The sequence below is a fragment of the Cupressus sempervirens genome, chromosome 7 (assembly GCF_028749045.1).
Source record: "Cupressus sempervirens isolate cs-2001-9-10 chromosome 7, ASM2874904v1, whole genome shotgun sequence".
Lineage (NCBI taxonomy): Eukaryota > Viridiplantae > Streptophyta > Pinopsida > Cupressales > Cupressaceae > Cupressus > Cupressus sempervirens.
The window spans coordinates 740,530,809-740,551,018 of NC_143124.1; the positions used below are offsets into that span (position 1 = coordinate 740,530,809).

At 36.4% G+C, this 20,210-nt stretch overlaps 1 protein-coding gene across 3 annotated transcripts in view; it reads left to right on the forward strand.

Annotated features, from left to right (window-relative positions):
- Positions 1–20,210, forward strand: part of LOC149549386 (LRR/ubiquitin-like domain protein) — a 170,057-nt gene that overhangs the window by 122,606 nt on the left and 27,241 nt on the right. For 2 of the 3 annotated variants that reach the window (XM_089792786.1, XM_089792789.1), the window contains exons 6-8: positions 5,065–5,202; positions 6,349–6,397; positions 6,582–6,647. In XM_089792786.1, coding sequence (XP_089648912.1) covers positions 5,065–5,202; positions 6,349–6,397; positions 6,582–6,647 — 253 coding nt within the window. Of the gene's footprint in view, positions 1–5,064; positions 5,203–6,348; positions 6,398–6,581; positions 6,648–12,554; positions 12,854–20,210 lie in introns of those variants that run through there. The other variant, XM_089792788.1, reaches the window with a different exon arrangement.

The following is a 20,210-nucleotide window of genomic DNA, read 5'->3' on the forward strand; positions in this document are numbered from 1 at the left end:
AATTCATGTTGTCCATGGTCAATCCAAATGCAAGTTTTCTTTCCTAAACCTCCATAATCAAAATAATAACCATCAAAATTTTCAACATTAGATGCAAGGAACGAAACAACCTGGCATGTCTCGAGTGGTAATTCATGTTGAAATTCTTGTTGATTATTCGCTTCAAGAGGTTGCAGTTGGTGGTGGATTCCCCCTCGGGTGGAAGTATCGAACTCATGAGTGTTCAAGACAGGATTACTCTTGCAATCAAGCCTTTGGAATATTGCTTTAGGTGGCTTGTCCTTATATAGCACGAACCACACATCCTTGTGTGTATTGCTGAGTGCATTCTCAAAAATAAAGTATTCCTTGACGAGGTCTCCATCAAATATCTTCCTAAGTTGTTCGAATGCAATATTCAATTGTGACATCAACCCAAACCGTTCTTCATTATCCTCACCCATGGTATTGCATGTATATTTCTCTTTAGGAACATCTTGTAATTCTCTATGTAGAATACCATCAAGAATATCATTATTGCGACAATAAGGAAGATTATCCAACATCTTCATGAATTCAACATCAAATCCAATATTAGGTGGCAATGTTTCAAGAGGTCGAATTGATGGTGAACAATGTCACTTATAGTAACTTTATCATCTCGAAATACATTTGGAAATGAATCAACTTCCTTCATGATATCGTTTAGCACCCTGCCAAAGGTTGTAATATCTTTGATGGTTTTGTCAACTTGTTCCCTATACCTTGACTCATTTGTGATAACTTGAAATTCCTCATTCAACATGTCCACTTGATTGCCTTCCATTTTAAGGGTATGTGAAATTTCTTGCAAGTCATCCTCAAGAATTTGACTTTGTAGCATGTGGGAAAGTTCACCAAGGACCACCTCCTCAAACTTGTGGTGATTATCTTCTAGTTCTTCATTATGTTGATCTTTATCTTCTATGTCTCCCCTTCCTTTGATGAAATTGACCGTGTCCTTGATTTTGTTTTCAACACCTTGTAAGTGATGTGTGAAAGTTCCTCTTGATTATCATTGTTATTATACTCAGACATGCTTCCTTGATGCAATTGATTTCTTTTGTTAACATTTAGTTCCCAACATGAGTGATGATTATCACCTTCCTTTGACATCCAACTTGGGATTTGGAAGGAATCCTTGCCACCTATCACATATATCTCCTCATACGAACCCATTTGGAACTTGATCAAGTCAATGGTATCTTGACAAGATGGACAAGTAAATTCTGAATGTGAAAGGCTATGGACACTACACCAAATATTTCCTCCATATCCACTTCTTGGTTTCTTATGGATATCTTCTTTGAACTCAAGGAAGTCTTCTTCTGAATTGAAAAGCACCACAGGCTCATACAACTGTGAAAAATAAATCTTTCCTCGTAATGCCAAGTCTACCCTCAAAAGGAACACCAAACAATGCATCACCTAATGCTCTGTGGTACCATGTATAGCCCTCCTTCTAGCACTAGTTTCTGTTGATGTGTGTTTTATGACCCACCAAACAGTAGAACAAAATACCGAAATATCTTATCCTCTCTCGAATAAAGTCTCGTGTATGCTAAGATTGCTAGAAGATCATACGATGAATTCAAGGTTCCTTTAATGCTAGGCCTTGATTGTGGATAAGATCAGTGGTTGATGTGATTTGTTGATGATCACAAGGGGCCTTACGTGTTTATTCAGATTCATTTCAAGCCATACTGGATGTGGGAGCTATCTTAAGGTTTTGCAATGAAGTACTTTTTGGAGTTTTCACAAAATATGAAGGAAATAAATAGGATAGGGTTCAAGAATTCTATTACAATCCTAAGGGTAGTGATGACAATAAATGGTACTCTGGTGGACAAATTCCCCAATTTATCGAGCTCCGCTTCGCCAAGTTATACTACAACTACCCGTGAACTGGTGTAATCTTCAAGGGTTATGCAAAAGATTTTCATACCACCACATACACCATCATAAAGAACGATGTATATGAAAGATAGAAGTGAAATATATGCAAGAAAGGGGTTCACGCCAACTTTTCACAACGATTTAGAATCACTAAATGTCAAAAGTATGAACCAAAGGAATTCATCATATTCTCCATCATATTCTCCATTGCAATCACAACAATCTAACTAAGCTAAAATTAATCTAATTGAGGGAATTTGAGAGAACAAGGAAGTACTAAGACACATCAAGTATTAACCAAGCTTAAATGAAAACTTTATTATCTCAGTAGTTCATAGCAACAATCTTAGAAAATCCTCCCTTTACAAATGAGGAGTGAGGCCTTTATATAGGTCCTCGATTACAATAGATAGCCGGGATGTCAAAATAACCGATGACCCAGATCATGCCACATTAGCCCTAATTAGGGTTAGGGAAAAGAAAAGGAATCGATATTAATATAATAAGAAATCCACTACCATAGTGGATAATAGATTCCCACTATGCATTCTTGCATAGAAAGAGAGTGGAGTGCAATAATTATCCACTATGCATGTCCATTACTCGATAAATTCTCAGTCTTCCTTGAATAAATTATTCTTGATTCCATTCTCTAAATGCGTAGAAGTTTGACTTGGAAACCTTAATTCTTCATCAAAGATAATTGAATGCCATGAAATGATGATGGAGGCCATGTAAGCTTGAGTCTTTTCCAACTACATCATTTTATAAATAAGATCCAACTTTGAAGGACTTTTCTGAAAATCTCTCCTCGAACATTTGCGTCTTCCATGTACTTGCTTGGAAATTTGTCTTCCTGAAATGGATTGAAATCCCTTGCTGATGATTATGTCACTTTAGAATTTTGTCGTAATGAACTTTCATCGCCATGTTCTTGTATTTTTGAATTTGAACTTTGAGTATTGAACTTTGAATGTCTGGGAGTGTATCATTAAGTATTTGGATGTCTTTGATGTTGGAACTAAAATTTGGGACTTGAGCATCTTTCTTGAATTTTTAGAACTGGAGCTTTCTCCTCCCGCAAAATAGAAATAAGCAATATAAGAATCATGCAAAAAAATTCAAAATGAAACATAAAGACCAATTACATATTCTTTGTCTCTCTAGAAAGCTATTAAGCCAAATTTTATCTACTCCCAATTTACTCCATGAATGAGATATTTTCCAAAATTTAGCCATTTCCATTTTTCCAAATTTCCAACACTTAGATATTTTTATTTCAATGAAGGAGATATTTCCAACACTTAGCCATTTCAAAATATATGGTTTAGCAAGTGTGGTTCTTCATCTTCAAGAACAAAATTAATCAATGAATTTTGAGATTGTCATTTTAGAGGCCTAGTTTATTGTTCACTTTTAGATTATGTATATGGATTCAGCATTAGTGCCTGAGGAAACCAAACTGCTCAGTTCCTTGAGAGCTTTCCAAATAGTGTTTTAGTAGGAGGGTTGTGAAATTTCAAAAAAAGTCATTATTTTTCCCTTGAGTGCGCTTTTGGAAAGAGTTCTATTGGAATCTATTTGAACGCTGTGAGCCTTGGATAGAATTAACATTGGTTTTTTAATAGTCCTACCTATTAGTTCAATTAACAGTTTGACTAATATCTTGTATCGTTTAGGTTTATTTTTAATGAATAAGATTATTTCTCATATTAGGTGCATTCATGTGCAAGCTATTCAAGGTAGAAGTAATATCTAAATTCATCAATTATTTTCATATAGTTACCCCTTAAACAATATAAATAGGTATCATCAGTGCTTAGATGGCCACTAGTGATTTGTAAACTTGCTTATTGCTGAAATTGCCGTTCAGAAAGTTATCATCTTTAAAGTTGTTCATGTTATGAGTTAGATGTTTCCAATAATGTAACTTTTTATTGATTAAGTCATTGGAAGAAGTGTTGTGGCTTTGTCCACAATCCTATGTATGTAATTCATAGCGAGTGTGTTGACAATAAGCTAGTGTCCCTCATAGGGTTTGTGACATGGCTTAAACGCCTCCTGTGGATTCTAGAAGTCTAGTGGTTGTATTGGGCATTGATAGGTCGATCTTTTGGTGCAACATCAACCACCACTCTAACAAGTGGTATCAGAGCTTGGTCACAACTTCAAATCTATGCAAGCCATGAGTGATGCTGAGAGGGGGATTGTTGATAGTGGGCTAGCGTCCCTCGTAGGATTCGTGACGTGGCTTAATTGCTTCCTGTGGATTTTGTTAAGTCTAGTGGTTGTAATGGGCATTAACAGGTCGATCTTTTGGTGCAACATCCCTAGCTTGTAACAAGTGTTTACATCGATGTGCTTTTTCACGATATCCTGTCTTGTCTGTTTATGGTTTTCAATCTCTGCATTGAATTGAAAATCATGAACATTTATAGTTTTGTTGAACTAGTTTCTGCAGCAGATAATTTTTAAAATTTTTTTAATAATTTTTTTATATGGTGTACATGTTTTGGGAATGCTGTGTTTTAGATGAAAAAAAACAAATACATATTTTTAAAAATTTGTTTGTATTGCATACTCTCCAAAACCTTGGATTCAGGTTAAAGGGAGGTTTTCCTAATAATTTGAAGAACAGATTATTGTAGACTTTGTTTTGTATTTAAATTTTAAATACTAACATCTCTCATGGAAAAAATAAGTGGGATGCATATATTATGAACTCATTTTCTTTGGCATCATGCTGCATGGATTTAAAGGTGTAGGTCAGTTTAGATCGCACATACCAAAATTATGGAATTATACTTAGTTTTGATGCACATCCCAAAATTATGGAATTACACTTAGTTTTGATTACTAACACAATCAAAACTATGTCCAAGAGTTTGGTAAGCAACTATTCAAGGGAGAGGAAGAAATACAGCTTTAATGAGCAGGTCATCGCTCCAGAAAGAAATCAAGATGGCTGCTTCTGTTACATGTATAAAAGTATTTCCTGGTTTGAAGTCGATGAATATTCTTGTCAAATAATCTGGAAATATATTTCTAAAATTATATTTAATGTGTTACCTTAGAGCATGTTTATCACATATTAGTTACCTTGAAACTTTCAGAGTTGTGTGTTTCTGATTCGTAATATTATTGTCCCAGGCTTTGTCAATTGCCTGCTGAAATTGGAATGTTGATCTCCCTGAAACAGCTCAATCTGGCACAGAATAACCTCGCCAGCATACCAGAGGAGGTTGGACAATTGCAACAACTGCAAATTTTAAAGCTTAACAATAATTGGTAAGCCAGAATTTTCTGGCCTTCTAAGCATTTTACTAATTTTTGTGCTCACATATGCATGTGTTTTTCTGTATATAGTACAATAGAAGTTCCTTGCATTAACTCCAATGGTTGAAATCGTCTTTTTATATACTTTAAAGCACACTGAATTATGAAAAACGTATTATTAATGTCATTTACATAATAGCAACTGATCTCAGTGTGAGGAATGCAGGAGTAGATCTCTCTCATTTATGAGATAGATTTAATCATGACGCTTTTTAGTCTAGGTTTTTCTTTATCAATTTCTTAATCATTATGAAACTATAAGTGTGCATGTCAAGCTTTTGTAATTCATTTGTCAATATTTCATCTGGAATCTCGTCCTAAAAACTCTATAATGTCTCATAGGCATACTGGGCTTTTACATATTTCAGCATATAAACATGATTTTCTCTCAGTTAACTGGTTTTCCTTGACATTTTTACGGGTTTTTCTCAGCTAGACAGGATGTGACAGAAGAACAGAAACTGTTTACTCGACATTCTGGATCCATAAGATCTACTGCAATGATATGATATTGGACTTACTAAATTGAGTTTGATATTCAGCCTATCAATAGGCAATTTAATATTTCCAACTTTTCTAGTGATGATGAGTAATATTTGAAATATTCATTTGGGTAGGGACCTTGGTTCTGATCTTCTTCCTTAATGTATCTACAACTTATATACTTCCTCTGTTTTATGTGATCTTATAATATCAATGAGTGAATGCATTTCTTTTCTTTTGTTGGAATTATTTTTTAGGTATTTATAACTTATCTGTTTTTAAAGAATTCAACTATTATTTTTAGTAGTTGCTGCTTCCCAGGTGATCCCAAATTCTAGAAAATGATTTGCCCACAGAAAAATGGAAATCAAAAGAATAAAAATTTCTAAGGAATGTATGATTACTTTTGTTAACAAATATTGAATCAAGCATTCTACTTGGCGTTATTGCAGAAAACATATTTTTCTACTTTTCCATAGGGACTATAACCCAGCCATGTTTCTTTGCTTTCAAAAATCATAGCAAACTAATTTTCTGTCATGATTATACGACAGTACACTTCAGTGCATTTTATCTAAATTTATGTATGACATTTGTGTTTTGCCTTTGTTGCAGCCTAAAAGCATTGCCTTTGACCATAGGACATTGTTGCTCTTTGCTGGAGGTACATTCTTTATGAAAATCTACATTTTTAACTTGCAATAAACATACTTCTTGACTAGATATTTGTAAGGTCAATCTTTGGTGAAAGTTTCGAGTGAATTCTTATTAGCTGCAGTTTAATTTTTCAATAAGGAAATGGATATGTCACAAAACATGTAAACTAAAATTTGAGATTTGCAATTTAGGCTGACTTTTCCTCGAATCTCCTGGGGGAAATACCAAGTACATTGGGGAACTTACGAAATATAAAGGTATGGCCTGATAGGGTTTCAAATGTTCTTGCCACATAATAATATATTTGCAAGTACATCAGTTAGATTTCTCTGGGCTTGTTCTCTTTGTGGTATATTATGAAGTATGTTTTTGGATGCTACTATTTATTATTGGACTTGTTTAATTTATATAGATCATGCAGATTCCGGAATGATAATTTTGAATGCTACTATTATTGGAATTGCTTTATTTATATAGATCGTTCTTCATAATAAAGATATAGGAAAGATCAATCATGTGCTTCTACGACTCTTCAGTGATAAACTTTCACTTTTTGAATAGGAACTATTGTACCTGAAAGAAAAAAAATCAAGCCCTCACATGTGTTTAGTGTGACCTAGGTGATTACTAAATTTCTTTCTATTGTATTTTTTAACTTAAATCAGATAATTAAGTGGAAATACAGAAACAAACCTACTTTAGCCTGATTTAATATTTGAATACTTGACCTATGAATTGTACTGTAAAAATTGAAATTCTTCATAAAGTAACTGCAAGAATAGAACATTCAACATATGCTTCTGGAATATAGAAAATGTAATGGTGGAATCAGGTTCAAGAGACTGAAAGGCTAGTCTAATGAAAATTTGAACTTAAATGGAGTTGTCAAATTTGGGCAATGTTTCTCAACTGGAGGGTGCAACTAACTACATTGGGGGCTGGACTGTGTCAGGGAGTACAACTGTCTAAAATGGGCCTATAGGCTCCTGTTTTGAAATTTACAGAGGATGCTTGGTTTTCCTCTTTGCAAATTCATGCATTTACTTTTGATGATGAGAAATTTTGAGCTTAATGTAGAGTACAAGGAGAACATCATATGATGTAAAGGGGACTGCCTCAGCCAGTTTCCCATTACCATGTTTCAACTTTCAACTTCCAAAAAGCATAATAAGAAAATTCTGAGGTATTTGTAGAAACCAAGTGTCAGGGTGACCTTGTGGGGGGTTTGGGGGGGGGGGAGGGGTGTGTGATTGTGTTGGAGACAAAGGAGATGATAGGAATCACAAAGAATCGATGCAAGCAATGGGGGGAGAATGGAAATGATTTAGATCTGACTGGGAGGACAATGGGATGTCTTTCTATATTTAGGGTTTGGCTTTGGTGAAGGGAGTTGGGTTTGAATGGCTTCCTATAGAGAGAATGGAGGAATAGATGAGATAAATTAGAGGAGGATGTGAAAATCTCAAGAAATGTTCGAGATTCTAGTTTCTTTGTGTTTGGCTTAAGGTGTCTCTACCTCAGAGTCTCAACATGAATTATTTGATTATGTATTTCCTAATTGTTGACTTGTGTTGCTATATCACCGCAGGGAACTTGATTGTGAGTTGGCTACCTACATGCGAAGTGAGGAACATGAAATTGTGTCACTTGTCACCTAGGCGCTCATCTTGGGTAAGAGAAAAAAGTCCCAGGTGCAGTTTGGTCACGTGTCCCATTAATGCTAAACATTGCAAGCTCAGAGATTGCTATGCCATGGCTAAAGAGTCATGGGTAGTTAATGCTTGTTAGTTTATATTTATTGTTTAGTTTGTAATGCCCCCTTTTCGTAAGGTTGAAATCCATAAATAATAAGAGAATGGATAACAAATAAATAAATAAACACAACGATAAAATAATGAAGTAATAAACATTAAGTAAATTAGTTAATAAATTATAATTACCATAGGAATCATATATAATTGAAAGTAATAGTAAATAATAAATGAAATATGTAAACATAATAGATTAGTGATAAGATATGAAATATTGTCATAATATAACACAATATAATATAATATAATATATAACTACAATATAGCTAAATACTAATATTGAAATATAAATAAGTAAATAATTAAATAATAAGATAAATGAAACAATTGTAAGTAGCTAAATTAATGAACTAGTAGTATATTAAGCAATAAATTCGATAGAGAAGAAGATAAACTAGCAACCATAACATACAATAATAAATGGTGGTTTTCCCCAAGAAGCACAACTCATGATAAACATAGGATACAACATATATTATCCCTATCTATGCTTAACAATGGAGTGGGGCAAGGGAGGATTGGGAGTAGTCAATGGAGATGATCAAGCAGATCATTTATAGGCGTTCCAAGCTTATAACCTTGAAATCAACACAAAAGGACCAAATACCATATTTATCACTCTCAACACCCAATATGTTTCACTGTCGGCAATCACATTGCATTGAGAAAATGGAATTACATTTGCAACTAGGGAATAAGGAATCATGAGCTTAGGTTTGCTATCTTGGAGACAAACCACATTACATAATGAACAATATCAACAAACAATGTCAGGAGAAATAGAAAGGCATCATATAAAATGGCTAAGGAGAAGTATCCTGCAAGGAAAGAGCAAGAGTCAATGACCTATTCATTTCTAGGGATGTTGTATGGTAAGAATTAAAAAAGAAAGAAAGTTATTAAGATAAGGTAATGGGGTTAAGATAATATCCTTTATTAATGTCCAAAAAAGGACCACAAAGAGGGCCCAAGGCACTGCTAAAACAAAACAAGTGGCCAGCCTACAATAGGAACACCAAACTGTGCTTGAGAAGAGAAAACACTAAAACCAAAGGAAGAAACAACAGACAACCAACTACTTGCTCTGAGCAAGGATTGTTAATATTGTCATGATAAATTGATGTTGTAGTTGTATTAAACAAAGGAGATGAAAGCTCATTATATAGATTTACAAAGACGACGTTTCTAAAAGAAACAAATGTCACTAAAGATGAGCATATAAACTACCTAATAAACTAAAGACTAACTAAGATGACCATCAAAGAAATATTATAATATTATAATACCCTCCCTTTAATGGTCATTATCTAACTAGTGTCATTTGGTCACAAATTTTTCAAAACATTTTGCTGCTGCTATACATGTACATACATACATACACACACACACATACAAACACACACACACATACATACATACATACACACATACACACATACATACATACATGCACACACACATACATACACATGCACACATGCACACATACATACATACATGCACACACACTTACAAACATGCACACATACATACACACATGCATCCACACATGCATACACAGATACATACAGACATCCACACATACATACCTGCATACATACATGCACACATACACACATACATACACACATACACACATAGACACATACATACAAACATCCACACACACACACACACACATACACACCCATACATGCATGCATGTATTACATACATACATACACATACATGCATGCATGCGGTACACGCATACATCCATACATGCATGCATACATCTATGCATGCATGCATGAACCTTAATCGAGATGAGGGGTAGCGCTAAGTTCATCTTGCCTGCATGAACCTTAACCGAGATGAGGGGTAGCACTAAGTTCATCTTGCCACACACTTTTATTGCCTTTTCATTTGTTCATTTTGTTTTATTTGCTTGTTTATTACTATTCTTAAGTAGTTGCTTCTTGCTTTTCTTATTTTCATATCTCATTTTATGTTGCTTTGCTTCTTTGGAGAATTTTTTGGGAAATACCCATAATGTAAAGGAGGGTAGCATCGAGAAGAATGAACAAAGTGATAGGGTGGGCTTAAGGATAGTGACTCTAGATAAGGATAGGTTGAAGGTCTTGTTGTAGTCATTCAAAAGGAAGACATGGCAAATATAATCAAATTCTTGGTATAGGTTATCAACATTACAAATTCGTAAGGCTTTAGTGGTTAAATTTTTTAGGATGCTCACTTTCCTAAACCAAGAGTTAGATTACCTTTGCCATGTCCTATGCCTATCTCTTCTCGGTGTCCTAAAGATATCCCCACAACCCATTCTTGAACACAAGGTTCATTTATTGTGAGGGTGGCAGGGTATGGGGGTAGAGGTGGACATGCCTTTATGGTTCTCTATTCATCTCATATTGGAGGGTGAGGAGAAAGTGTGACTCTACGTATTCTTGAAAATAATTAATATGCAAGCCATCATAATATTTTGATTTCTATCTCAAAATATTAGCATTGTTTCAGTTTATGTTCTTTGTTAGTGTGGATTTGAATTATGATTTTATATGTATCTTTGAACCAATATGAAAACTTGCACAAATCAAAACTATTAAAATCCTTAAACAATCAAAACAATCAAATTTACAAAGTGAAATATTAACAACAGTATCAAGGTTTTTATTAAAGTTGAAATTTGGAAGATTTTGGGAATAGGGATATTACATAGGCAACTTCATTAGTTGTTTTGAGTACATGGCAATGTTTCATCCTTTGAGAGAATGTTGGCAAGATATAGAAGGTTTTGAGGCACAATAGATGTGATTTGGGTTATTTATAGAACCATATATTTAATATATACCAACTGAATTAAACCACCTCTAATGTGACTAAGTAAGCTATAAAAAGTTTAAATATCTTGAAGGGAAAGGTAAATTTGTCATAAATGGAACTCTTTGAGTGTAAATTCACAAATTGTTGACCAATTATTCACAACTAGATGATTTAAGAGCTCGGGCAGGTGGTAATTTGGGAACTTGCAAATTCCTCTTAGGAGTCACAACTTTATGAGGATTCAAGGCAACTTGGTAGAGTTTTATGTAGTATATGGTTCGTGTTTAAACTAAAGCTTCTAACGAATGGGGAATTCACAATTGAGGCAATTTTAAATTGATATGCATTATGTTTTGGAAGATTTGTTTATGGATCAACTCTATGTTTTGATATACTTTATGCTTTCTTTTCAAGTACAATTAGCATCATGGGGAGTTATTTGAATAATATTAAATTGTTATTAGAAGATATACTTTTGTTATAAGTCACCTTAGTCACTTACATGAGTTTTCTCTTTTTAGTTTGTTATTTTTAAGTTTAGGGCGAGTCAACATTTCTTAATAAAGTCACCTTAGTAACCTACATGAGTTTACACTTTTTATTTTTGGTATTTATAATGTTTATGGCGATTTGTCGTATATTTATTTGGTTTTGTCTTATGAGCTCTATATAAGGAGATAATCCACATTGTGATTAATATTATGATACTTGATAGAATGACACATTTTTCTTTGTATTCGTATTTAGAATACAAGTGACTTCTCTTGTATTTGTCAATGAATTGCTATTTCATCCCCTAGTTTTGAAACTTGAAAGGAGTTAAGTTGAAGGGGTTAGAATTGCCATCAAGCGTTTGTTGCATTTTGTTGCTTTTCTAGTCTAGATTTATGGGTAGCGGTTTCTGTGAAGAGGTGAGTGGGAAATCCTCTTCTATGTTGGTTGATATGCCATTGTTCGTACAAAAGGAATATTTGGCTTGGTTTTGTAGTTTTTTCTAACTATATTCCCTCTTTTGCCTTTAGGTTTGATCGATTTCAATATTTGTTGTGTTGTATTTTGCTGTCTTTTTCTCTATATATTTTGAAGGTAGATGCACCAATAATAACTTTCTTTTATCGATAATTTTTTAAAATATTATTATGTTATATTAAGATTTTGAGTTTTAAAGTAATTATTCGGAAAGTTTATTTCTTATTTCAAGTCTAGGTGTATAAATCTATGTTATTGGGTATTGTATTTTTAGCCCATACACACACATCAATATAGTCCTAGTATGTGTGTAGTATAGGTTCATCCTTGGGCATGTCCAAGATGTTTCCCAAGCACCTTAGGTTCCATGGTTCCTTCAAGTAACCTAGGCTACTCAAAAAGTACCTTACACAAACCCTACAAGACTTAGTGCTAGTTTTTCCTCGGATTTCTTTATTTGAGCTATATCACCAGTCTCATGTTATCAATAATTGTTGTATGCTAATTAGTATTATATGCAATGGTAAAATATCTATTGAGTGTTGTTTTTACATGATGCAACAATAGGAAGATGTGATGCACATTCCTCTCTTGAAAGAATGGCGAAGTCCAAGGTTCTCAGTGGTCATGGTACAACTGCATGAAGACTTAATTGAAGATAAATGTGAATGTTCATAAGGAGGCGTTTATTGATTTTGAAGTTTGAAGCTGGTGGAAAACATGCTTGACAACCTTTTTTTGCATTTTTTTTTTCAAAGCTAACATCAGTGCAAATTTATCTCTTTATTTCTATCAGGCTTAGATAAGGCTAGCAAGAATGTAACCCTAAATTCTTATCATTAATATGTTGAATTTCTATCATCTAACCCTTAATTTTCAAAGAAACTTCAAAAGATAAGGGTAGCAAGAATGCAAGCAAAATATTAGAGAAATTTTCAAATGGACATAAACCATGATAAATTCCACTTGCATATCATGTAATAAATTAAAAAATCTACTTTAACTCAAGAAAAATACTCCCAACATCTTACATAATGGACTGAAAATGAGTTTCTTAGGTTTAGAACTCGAAATGGCCCTCGTTCATGTAAATATGTAAGAGCATGAGATGAAATTGCAATTTAGGCAGATGTAGTAGAACTTAACAAATCCAATTTTTGTGCATTTTATATGAGTTTCTTCTAGTAGCAAATTGTGGCTTCATGCATGTATGACCCTCTGAGAGATTTGTCGATAAGGAAATAAGCATTTGGAAGAAGATTTTTTGTTTGAAAAATTTCCACAACAACAAAAATGCTTCTACTCTTTATTTTTGCATTTTTCACTTGCCAACAAATGTTATACCACCAAAGGCAATCCCAAATTTATCTCTTTGGATTTATAGATGTGTTATAAGCTCTTGGAATGCAATTCTAAAGACATTTGTTGCCTCATTGATTCCATTGATGTTTGGGGTCTTCATATATTCTGCATGCAAAGGCACTATCAAAGAGAAACAATCAGAGATTGTGGATAGGCATTCTTCTATGTTAACGAAGATTGAATTGAATGTGAATTCTTGGGCTTCTTTATGCAACTCTGCAGTTGCGGCACCCCTTTCGGGTGTTGAGAAGTTAGTACAAGGGAAGATGGACGATGAGCAGGTTAGGTAGACTCATGAACTAAACCTACAGGTTTGTGGCCTCTCCTCCATTGATGATCCCTTGATTGGATACTCTTTCCTCAAGGATCAACTGGACATTTCAGAAATCACACTTGACAGGTGTTGTTAGGCCCAGACGACACTCTTCATCAAGTTCCTCTCCCTCTCTGACAGGTTGCAAACTCTTAGGACAAAAAGAAAGTTACTCTCTCTCTCTCTCTCTCTCTCTCTCTCTCTCCCTCCCTCCCTCCCTCCCTCCCTCCCTCCCCCCCCCCCTAAGATTTACCTAGACGAGGACCTCACCCCATCATAGGTGGCAGAACTCAAGCAAGCTCGTGCCCTCATTGTGGCTGCCCAACAAGAGGGTAAATATGCAATCATTAGAAATCTTAAAGTAGTAATCCGTGACACCTTTCCTATACGCTGGGTTTTGAGGGCGGCTTCTAAGGCCAAATGACGTGCTCAGCGACATTTGAACATAAACTCTTTGTGCCTCAACTACTGGAACTGTAATGGTGTCCTCTAGTCTTTGCTTGGCTTACTTAACGATGCTATTGGTTCTATCAACCTTTTTATTATAGAGACAGGAGTGCCCCATGCATCCTCTTCCCAATATTACTGGCTATCAGTGGCTCTCTTCTTTTAGGGACGAGGTCAGGTGTTATGGTGGGGTCAGAGGTTCTGTTGGGGTCGCCTGTCTTATTTGAGACCACCTTTTCAGTGCTATTTCTTTGGTTCACTCTGACAGCTAGGCCAGGTTCATGTGGATTCGTATCGATCGAGGGATTTCACTCTATAGGGATACATATATCGCTGTCTGCTACTTCCCGCTAGCATATTCATACTATGTAGTTCACAACATTAAGGGTGGGAACCCCTATGAGGACCTTCTTGAACACATTATCATATTCTCTGCCATGGGGGACATCATCATTTTGGGAGACTTTAATGCCCATACCAGAGACCTACAGGCTCCCCTCCATGATTGTAGATCTAATCCCATGTGTACAACTGCTTCTAATCTAGGTTCTGTGGGTTTACATTGTCTCTTTGAGGATAGTCAAGGACCCTTCACTCGGTATGGTCGTAACTTGCTATAGCTTTGCGAATCCTTAGACTTAGTGATCTTGAATGGGCTCTCTTGCTTTCTCGACTTCGAGCTCTTCACTTGTTGGCCCCATTGTGGTGGTGCTAGTGTTGTGGACCATTTTCTCTCTCCTGCCTCCTACATTCCATTCATTTGCTGCTTTACCATCTCTTGCCTTCCTCATGCCGACCATGCCCTCCTCAGCATCACCCTGTGGGGACTCTCGACACCTCTCCCTTGCTCCTCTGCTTCTTCTTGCCCCGCCTCTTCCAGTGGCCTCCCTCCTCATGCTCGGTCTTCTTTTTACTTCACCGATGGCAACACGGAGCTCTTCATACACCACCTCAGATGACTTTTCCCCCTGGCTCCCTTCTCTGACTTTGGGGACATCACCTCCATGTTCCACTCACTTGCATCCACCTTGTGGGAATCTGCCCCTCTCACCATTCCCCACTGCACCTCCTCCCTCACCCCTCGCCCCACTTGCAAATCTTGCCTCATGAACCAATGGTTTGATGAGGACTACAAATCCTTTCACTGCATGCTTTGCTCTACTCCACTCACTTCTTCCTCCTCTTTGTTGAGGCTTGACTACTGCCGCTTTCTTCGCTACAAGAAAACAAAAGTTCACTTTATTGCATTGTAGATCCCTTTGTGCCATGCTCTTCCAGTCTCCAAAGCTCTTTTGGCGCACCATGTTTTCTCGCCACCCCCCCACCCTCCACTCTGGACCATCACTCCCTTGCCTCCCTTGCCTTCACCCTCTATGATATACCTGGTCAACCCCCTCTCCATCTCATCTCCCCCCCCCCACCCAACCTTTTGTCACCTCTTCTCCTTCTCCCACATTAGTGAGGCAGTTAGAGTTATGAGCAGTAGCAATACATCGAATGAGGAAGGGTTCCAAGCTAAATTCTTCAATTTGGGTATCTCTATCCTGGGCCCCTTTCTTACAGTGCTCTTTAATCCAGTGGTTTGTACTGGCTTCCTTGACTCTTGGTCATGACATATTATCTATCCGATCCATAAGTCTGGGCCAACTTTCAACCCCGAGAACTACAGGACCATCATAGTTGGGCATACCTTCGCCAAACTTTGTGTGACCGTGGTGAATAGTATCTTGTCCAGAGAGCTTGATTAGTGACATTGCCGAGCTAGGGGTCAGGCCGGGTTTTGTAGAGATTTTTAGACCATTGATCACATTTTGACTTTACAGGCCATCATAAAGTTTATTGTTGTTTTGTTGACTTTTGGAAAGTCTTCGACTCTATTCATCGGATGGCTCTCTTTCAATGTCTTAGGGACATCAGGATCTTAGAGATTCTTTTTGTAGCTATTATGAGGTTATATGAGTGTGTTGGGGGCTAATTCAAGACTCCATAGGGATTCTTTGACTCTATCCAGAGCACTATTGGAGTGAAACAGGGCTGCCCTCTCTCCCCCACTCTTTTTGGCATCTACATCAATGAGCTTAAGGCATTCCTTCGTGATTGCTCGCTCCTTGGTGATGGTTGTTACTTACATTAGGTGTTGATCTCCATTCTCCTATTCGCTGATGATGTGATTCTCCTAGTGTCTTCCTCTGATGGTCTTAAACGACTTTTTGATGGCTTGGCCTCTTTCTGCGACTCACATAAGCTAGTTGTGAATGTGGGCAAGACTCGGGTCATGGTCTTCAATTGTTTGAAGACCTCACACCTCCATTTTTACTACCAGGGTATCGATATCGAGATTGCATCTTCATATACATACTTGGGGGTTAAGTTTTTGGGTCCTTGCTTCAACCTGAGACCAGCCATGCTGCCCTGAGTGAATAAGGGGCTCGACTCCCTTGCTATACTTGAGTGACAATGCTTTTGACACCACTTCCAGGACACCACAACTAAGATGTCCCTTCCTGACTCCCTGGTCAAGTTGACTGTCCTCTATGGCTCTTCTGTTTGGGGCCCCTACCTCTCGGACTCTAACTGGACCTCTATTGTGATAGTCCAAACTCTTTTTCTTTGGCGCATTATTAGATGCCACTGGTCCACACCACACAACATCATTCTGGCAGAGTTTGGAGCTCACCCTTTCAGATTGGGGACCATCTTTGATTTACTTTGGCTTTTTCACTGTCTTTGGAGCTTCGCTGATTCCCCTGATGGTCGTCATAGATATTCCTACTTGGCTTACTATTCCTCTAAGGAGGTTGTAGGTTCGGACTCTAGTCCCGAATCTTGTTGTTAGTACGCCCAGGCCTTTGCCCTCTTGGGCTCGATTGGTATTGGTATGGATCATCTTCCCCCCTTTCAGTTTTCTTTGGACGCTCCAACCCACCTTCTTGCACCTCAGCGGGAGTTGAACGAGCATGTTAGACTTGACATCTATAGACAATATGTTATCACGGATTGGAGGAATCCTCGAGGTGGGCTTCGTCCGTGTATGTTCTTTTATGCCGAGCACTTCCTTGATATCCGGGATGGGATCATCCTACGTCCCTGGTACCTCACTCATCATTGGACTCACACTCTTTGCATCTCCTTGGGATCCTTTAGAGTGGGATCTCACCGACTACGTATTCAAACTGATCAGCAGATTGAGAGGGTGGACAGGATCTGTCGCCTTTGTCACCTTAGAGAGGTTGAGACCTTGTCTCACTTTATCTTTCGTTGCCCCATTTACTATGAGATCCGAGGGAGATTCTATTGTTTGTTCAAAGAGTGTCTTGCATTGTACCTTCAGGAGACCATGCGGCTTCGTGAGCACACTCTACAGCTACAACTTTGCTTGACACTGATCCTCACGTAGCTTATCACCTCCTTTTTCAGTCCTATGGTTCTTGCCCGAGGATTAATAAATTTATCTTATCTTTTCTTATCAGTCTTTTTGAGAGCATTTTTAAATCCACACTATAAAACATTAAAGGGAATGATTGGGAAAACAAAAATGAAAAATTAACTACACTCTTGAAAGCCCAAGTACCAAGAAAAAAACAAAAGTGTTACAAACAATGCATATTAGGAAAACAATGCGAAGTTTTAAGGGCATTGCGGGTGTTGGCATCCCTGAAACTTTCAGTGTTTGAAACCCCCAAAAGTTTGTAAATTTCGTTCTTTACATAGATAATTTTGTGTTTACACCCCATAACTCTTTGGGTTTTCTAGGATTGGGACCTTTGAAATTCCAAAAGCTTTCAATTTCCCCCTTGAATAACTTTTATTTTTTCTCCTCTAATCTTTCATTGTTTGGTAGCTATGGGGATCGGGCCATCGAGATTTCAGGGTGTTGGGATTTTTGACCAACCCTACTCCTTGCATGCTTGATCCATGATTGAGAATTGGGGCTTAGGTTTCAGTGTTGTGCTGTTGCGGGGCCTTAGGGTTACTTGAAGCGACCCCTTTGCACTATCTCGATTCACACCAGATCTGTGAGACCCCGCAAAGATCACACTTGACAATGCCTCTCTACTACTACTACTACTACTTCTTGTAGGCTTCAAAAGCGACCTTCTAGAGCACGTGATTGTTCTAGTGCACACCTTTCCATTCTTGACTACTTCTTGCCCATGAGTTCATATTTCTTAGTTGTTGTTCTTCCTTCCCTTGGTTCTTTTTTTGGTTTGCTTTCACGCTCTTTTTGCGGACACCGTTTGGTACTCCCCCTCGCTAATGTTTGCCCTTTATACTGTTTCTAGTCCCTTAGACCCTTGTTGGTCTCCTGTTGGACATTAATAAATTTATCTTATCTTTTCTTATCAGTCTTTTTGAGAGCATTTTTAAATCCACACTATAAAACATTAAAGGGAATGATTGGGAAAACAAAAATGAAAAATTAACTACACTCTTGAAAGCCCAAGTACCAAGAAAAAAACAAAAGTGTTAGAAACAATGCATATTAGGAAAACAATGCAAAGTTTTAAGGGCATTGCGGGTGTTGGCATCCCTGAAACTTTCAGTGTTTGAAACCCCCAAAAGTTTGTAAATTTCGTTCTTTACATAGATAATTTTGTGTTTACACCCCATAACTCTTTGGGTTTTCTAGGATTGGGACCTTTGAAATTCCAAAAGCTTTCAATTTCCCCCTTGAATAACTTTTATTTTTTCTCCTCTAATTTTTCATTGTTTGGTAGCTATGGGGATCGGGCCATCGAGATTTCAGGGTGTTGGGATTTTTGACCAACCCTACTCCTTGCATGCTTGATCCATGATTGAGAATTGGGGCTTAGGTTTCAGTGTTGTGCTGTTGCGGGGCCTTAGGGTTACTTGAAAGGTATACCTTCCTTACACTCGTACAAGCTTGAAAGGTTTGCAACTCATGGCAAAACTCAAAACAAAAATGGAAAAAGAAAAGAAAAGAACGAAGGAAAAATCAAAACCCTAATGACTTGAATGTTAAACTCTTGGGAACTTAAAATATCACAATTTGACCCACTTGACATTAGACTGAAAAGGATCAAGCAAAACAAACAAAAAGCGGAAAAAGAAAAAAAAGAGGGTCCATATTAGGCCAAGTGGCCAAAGGGGTGTGAGTTGTGGAGCAAGATTGATGTATAAAACTAGGGATTTTACTTTTGTAAAGTCACTTGTTTCTAAGTGCCTTATGAATTGTGGAAATAAGTGGATCAATCGAGAATGCCATTTTCTTACACCTCTAATTAAGCAGACAAAGATGCGAATAATTATGTTATGAGCTATACAGTACTAAAAGATTCCTTTTTGTCGTACCACTATACGAGGTTTTAGTATCCCGTCATTGACGAATAACTCAGATCTAGATATAAAACAACTTGCTCAAATAGCTTAAATATATGTATTTTAGAACAACTATCAAAACCACTATGAAATCCAATGAATCTCCTATATGCATGTTCTTATGAACATTGCATTCCAGTGATCCCTTTATCCCCTTTGTAAGTTCTGCTTGTCAAAATTATTAATTTGAGCCACTTTTAAGTAAACTGGTAGAAAAATTTATAAATAAATTTGCACATCCATTAAAACTAAAAGACAAAATAGTTACATTTTGATAAATTTTCTTTTTTTAAACCATGACTAAAATAAAAAAGAAAGATTAATTTTCAATTCAAATGTATTTTATTTATTTTATTTTTGTAAATTTTTAAAAAAAATTCAAACTATTACACGTTCTATCCATTCGCATATAATAAAATGTAAATTCATTTATAAACATCCATTTGTTTGAAAATGATAATATACAAAGAATAATTGTTTTAGACAATTTTAGTTTTAAATTTTAAGAAATTTTAGAAGAAAATTATCAAACTCAAACATGTAACTTAGTGAACAATTTATTTGTTTGCTTATTTTTTTCATTAAATATTAATATTATAGTTTTTTTTTTCCCTTTCTATTATTGAATTTTAGATTGTTTTTGTAGAGATTTGTTAAGTTATACTAATTTTATGGTCTAAAAACTTGGTGAATTCTTATATCTTAAGTTATTGATTCTGGTTTGGGTTTGGGTAAGTTGATTTGACAATTTATTTTCCTTT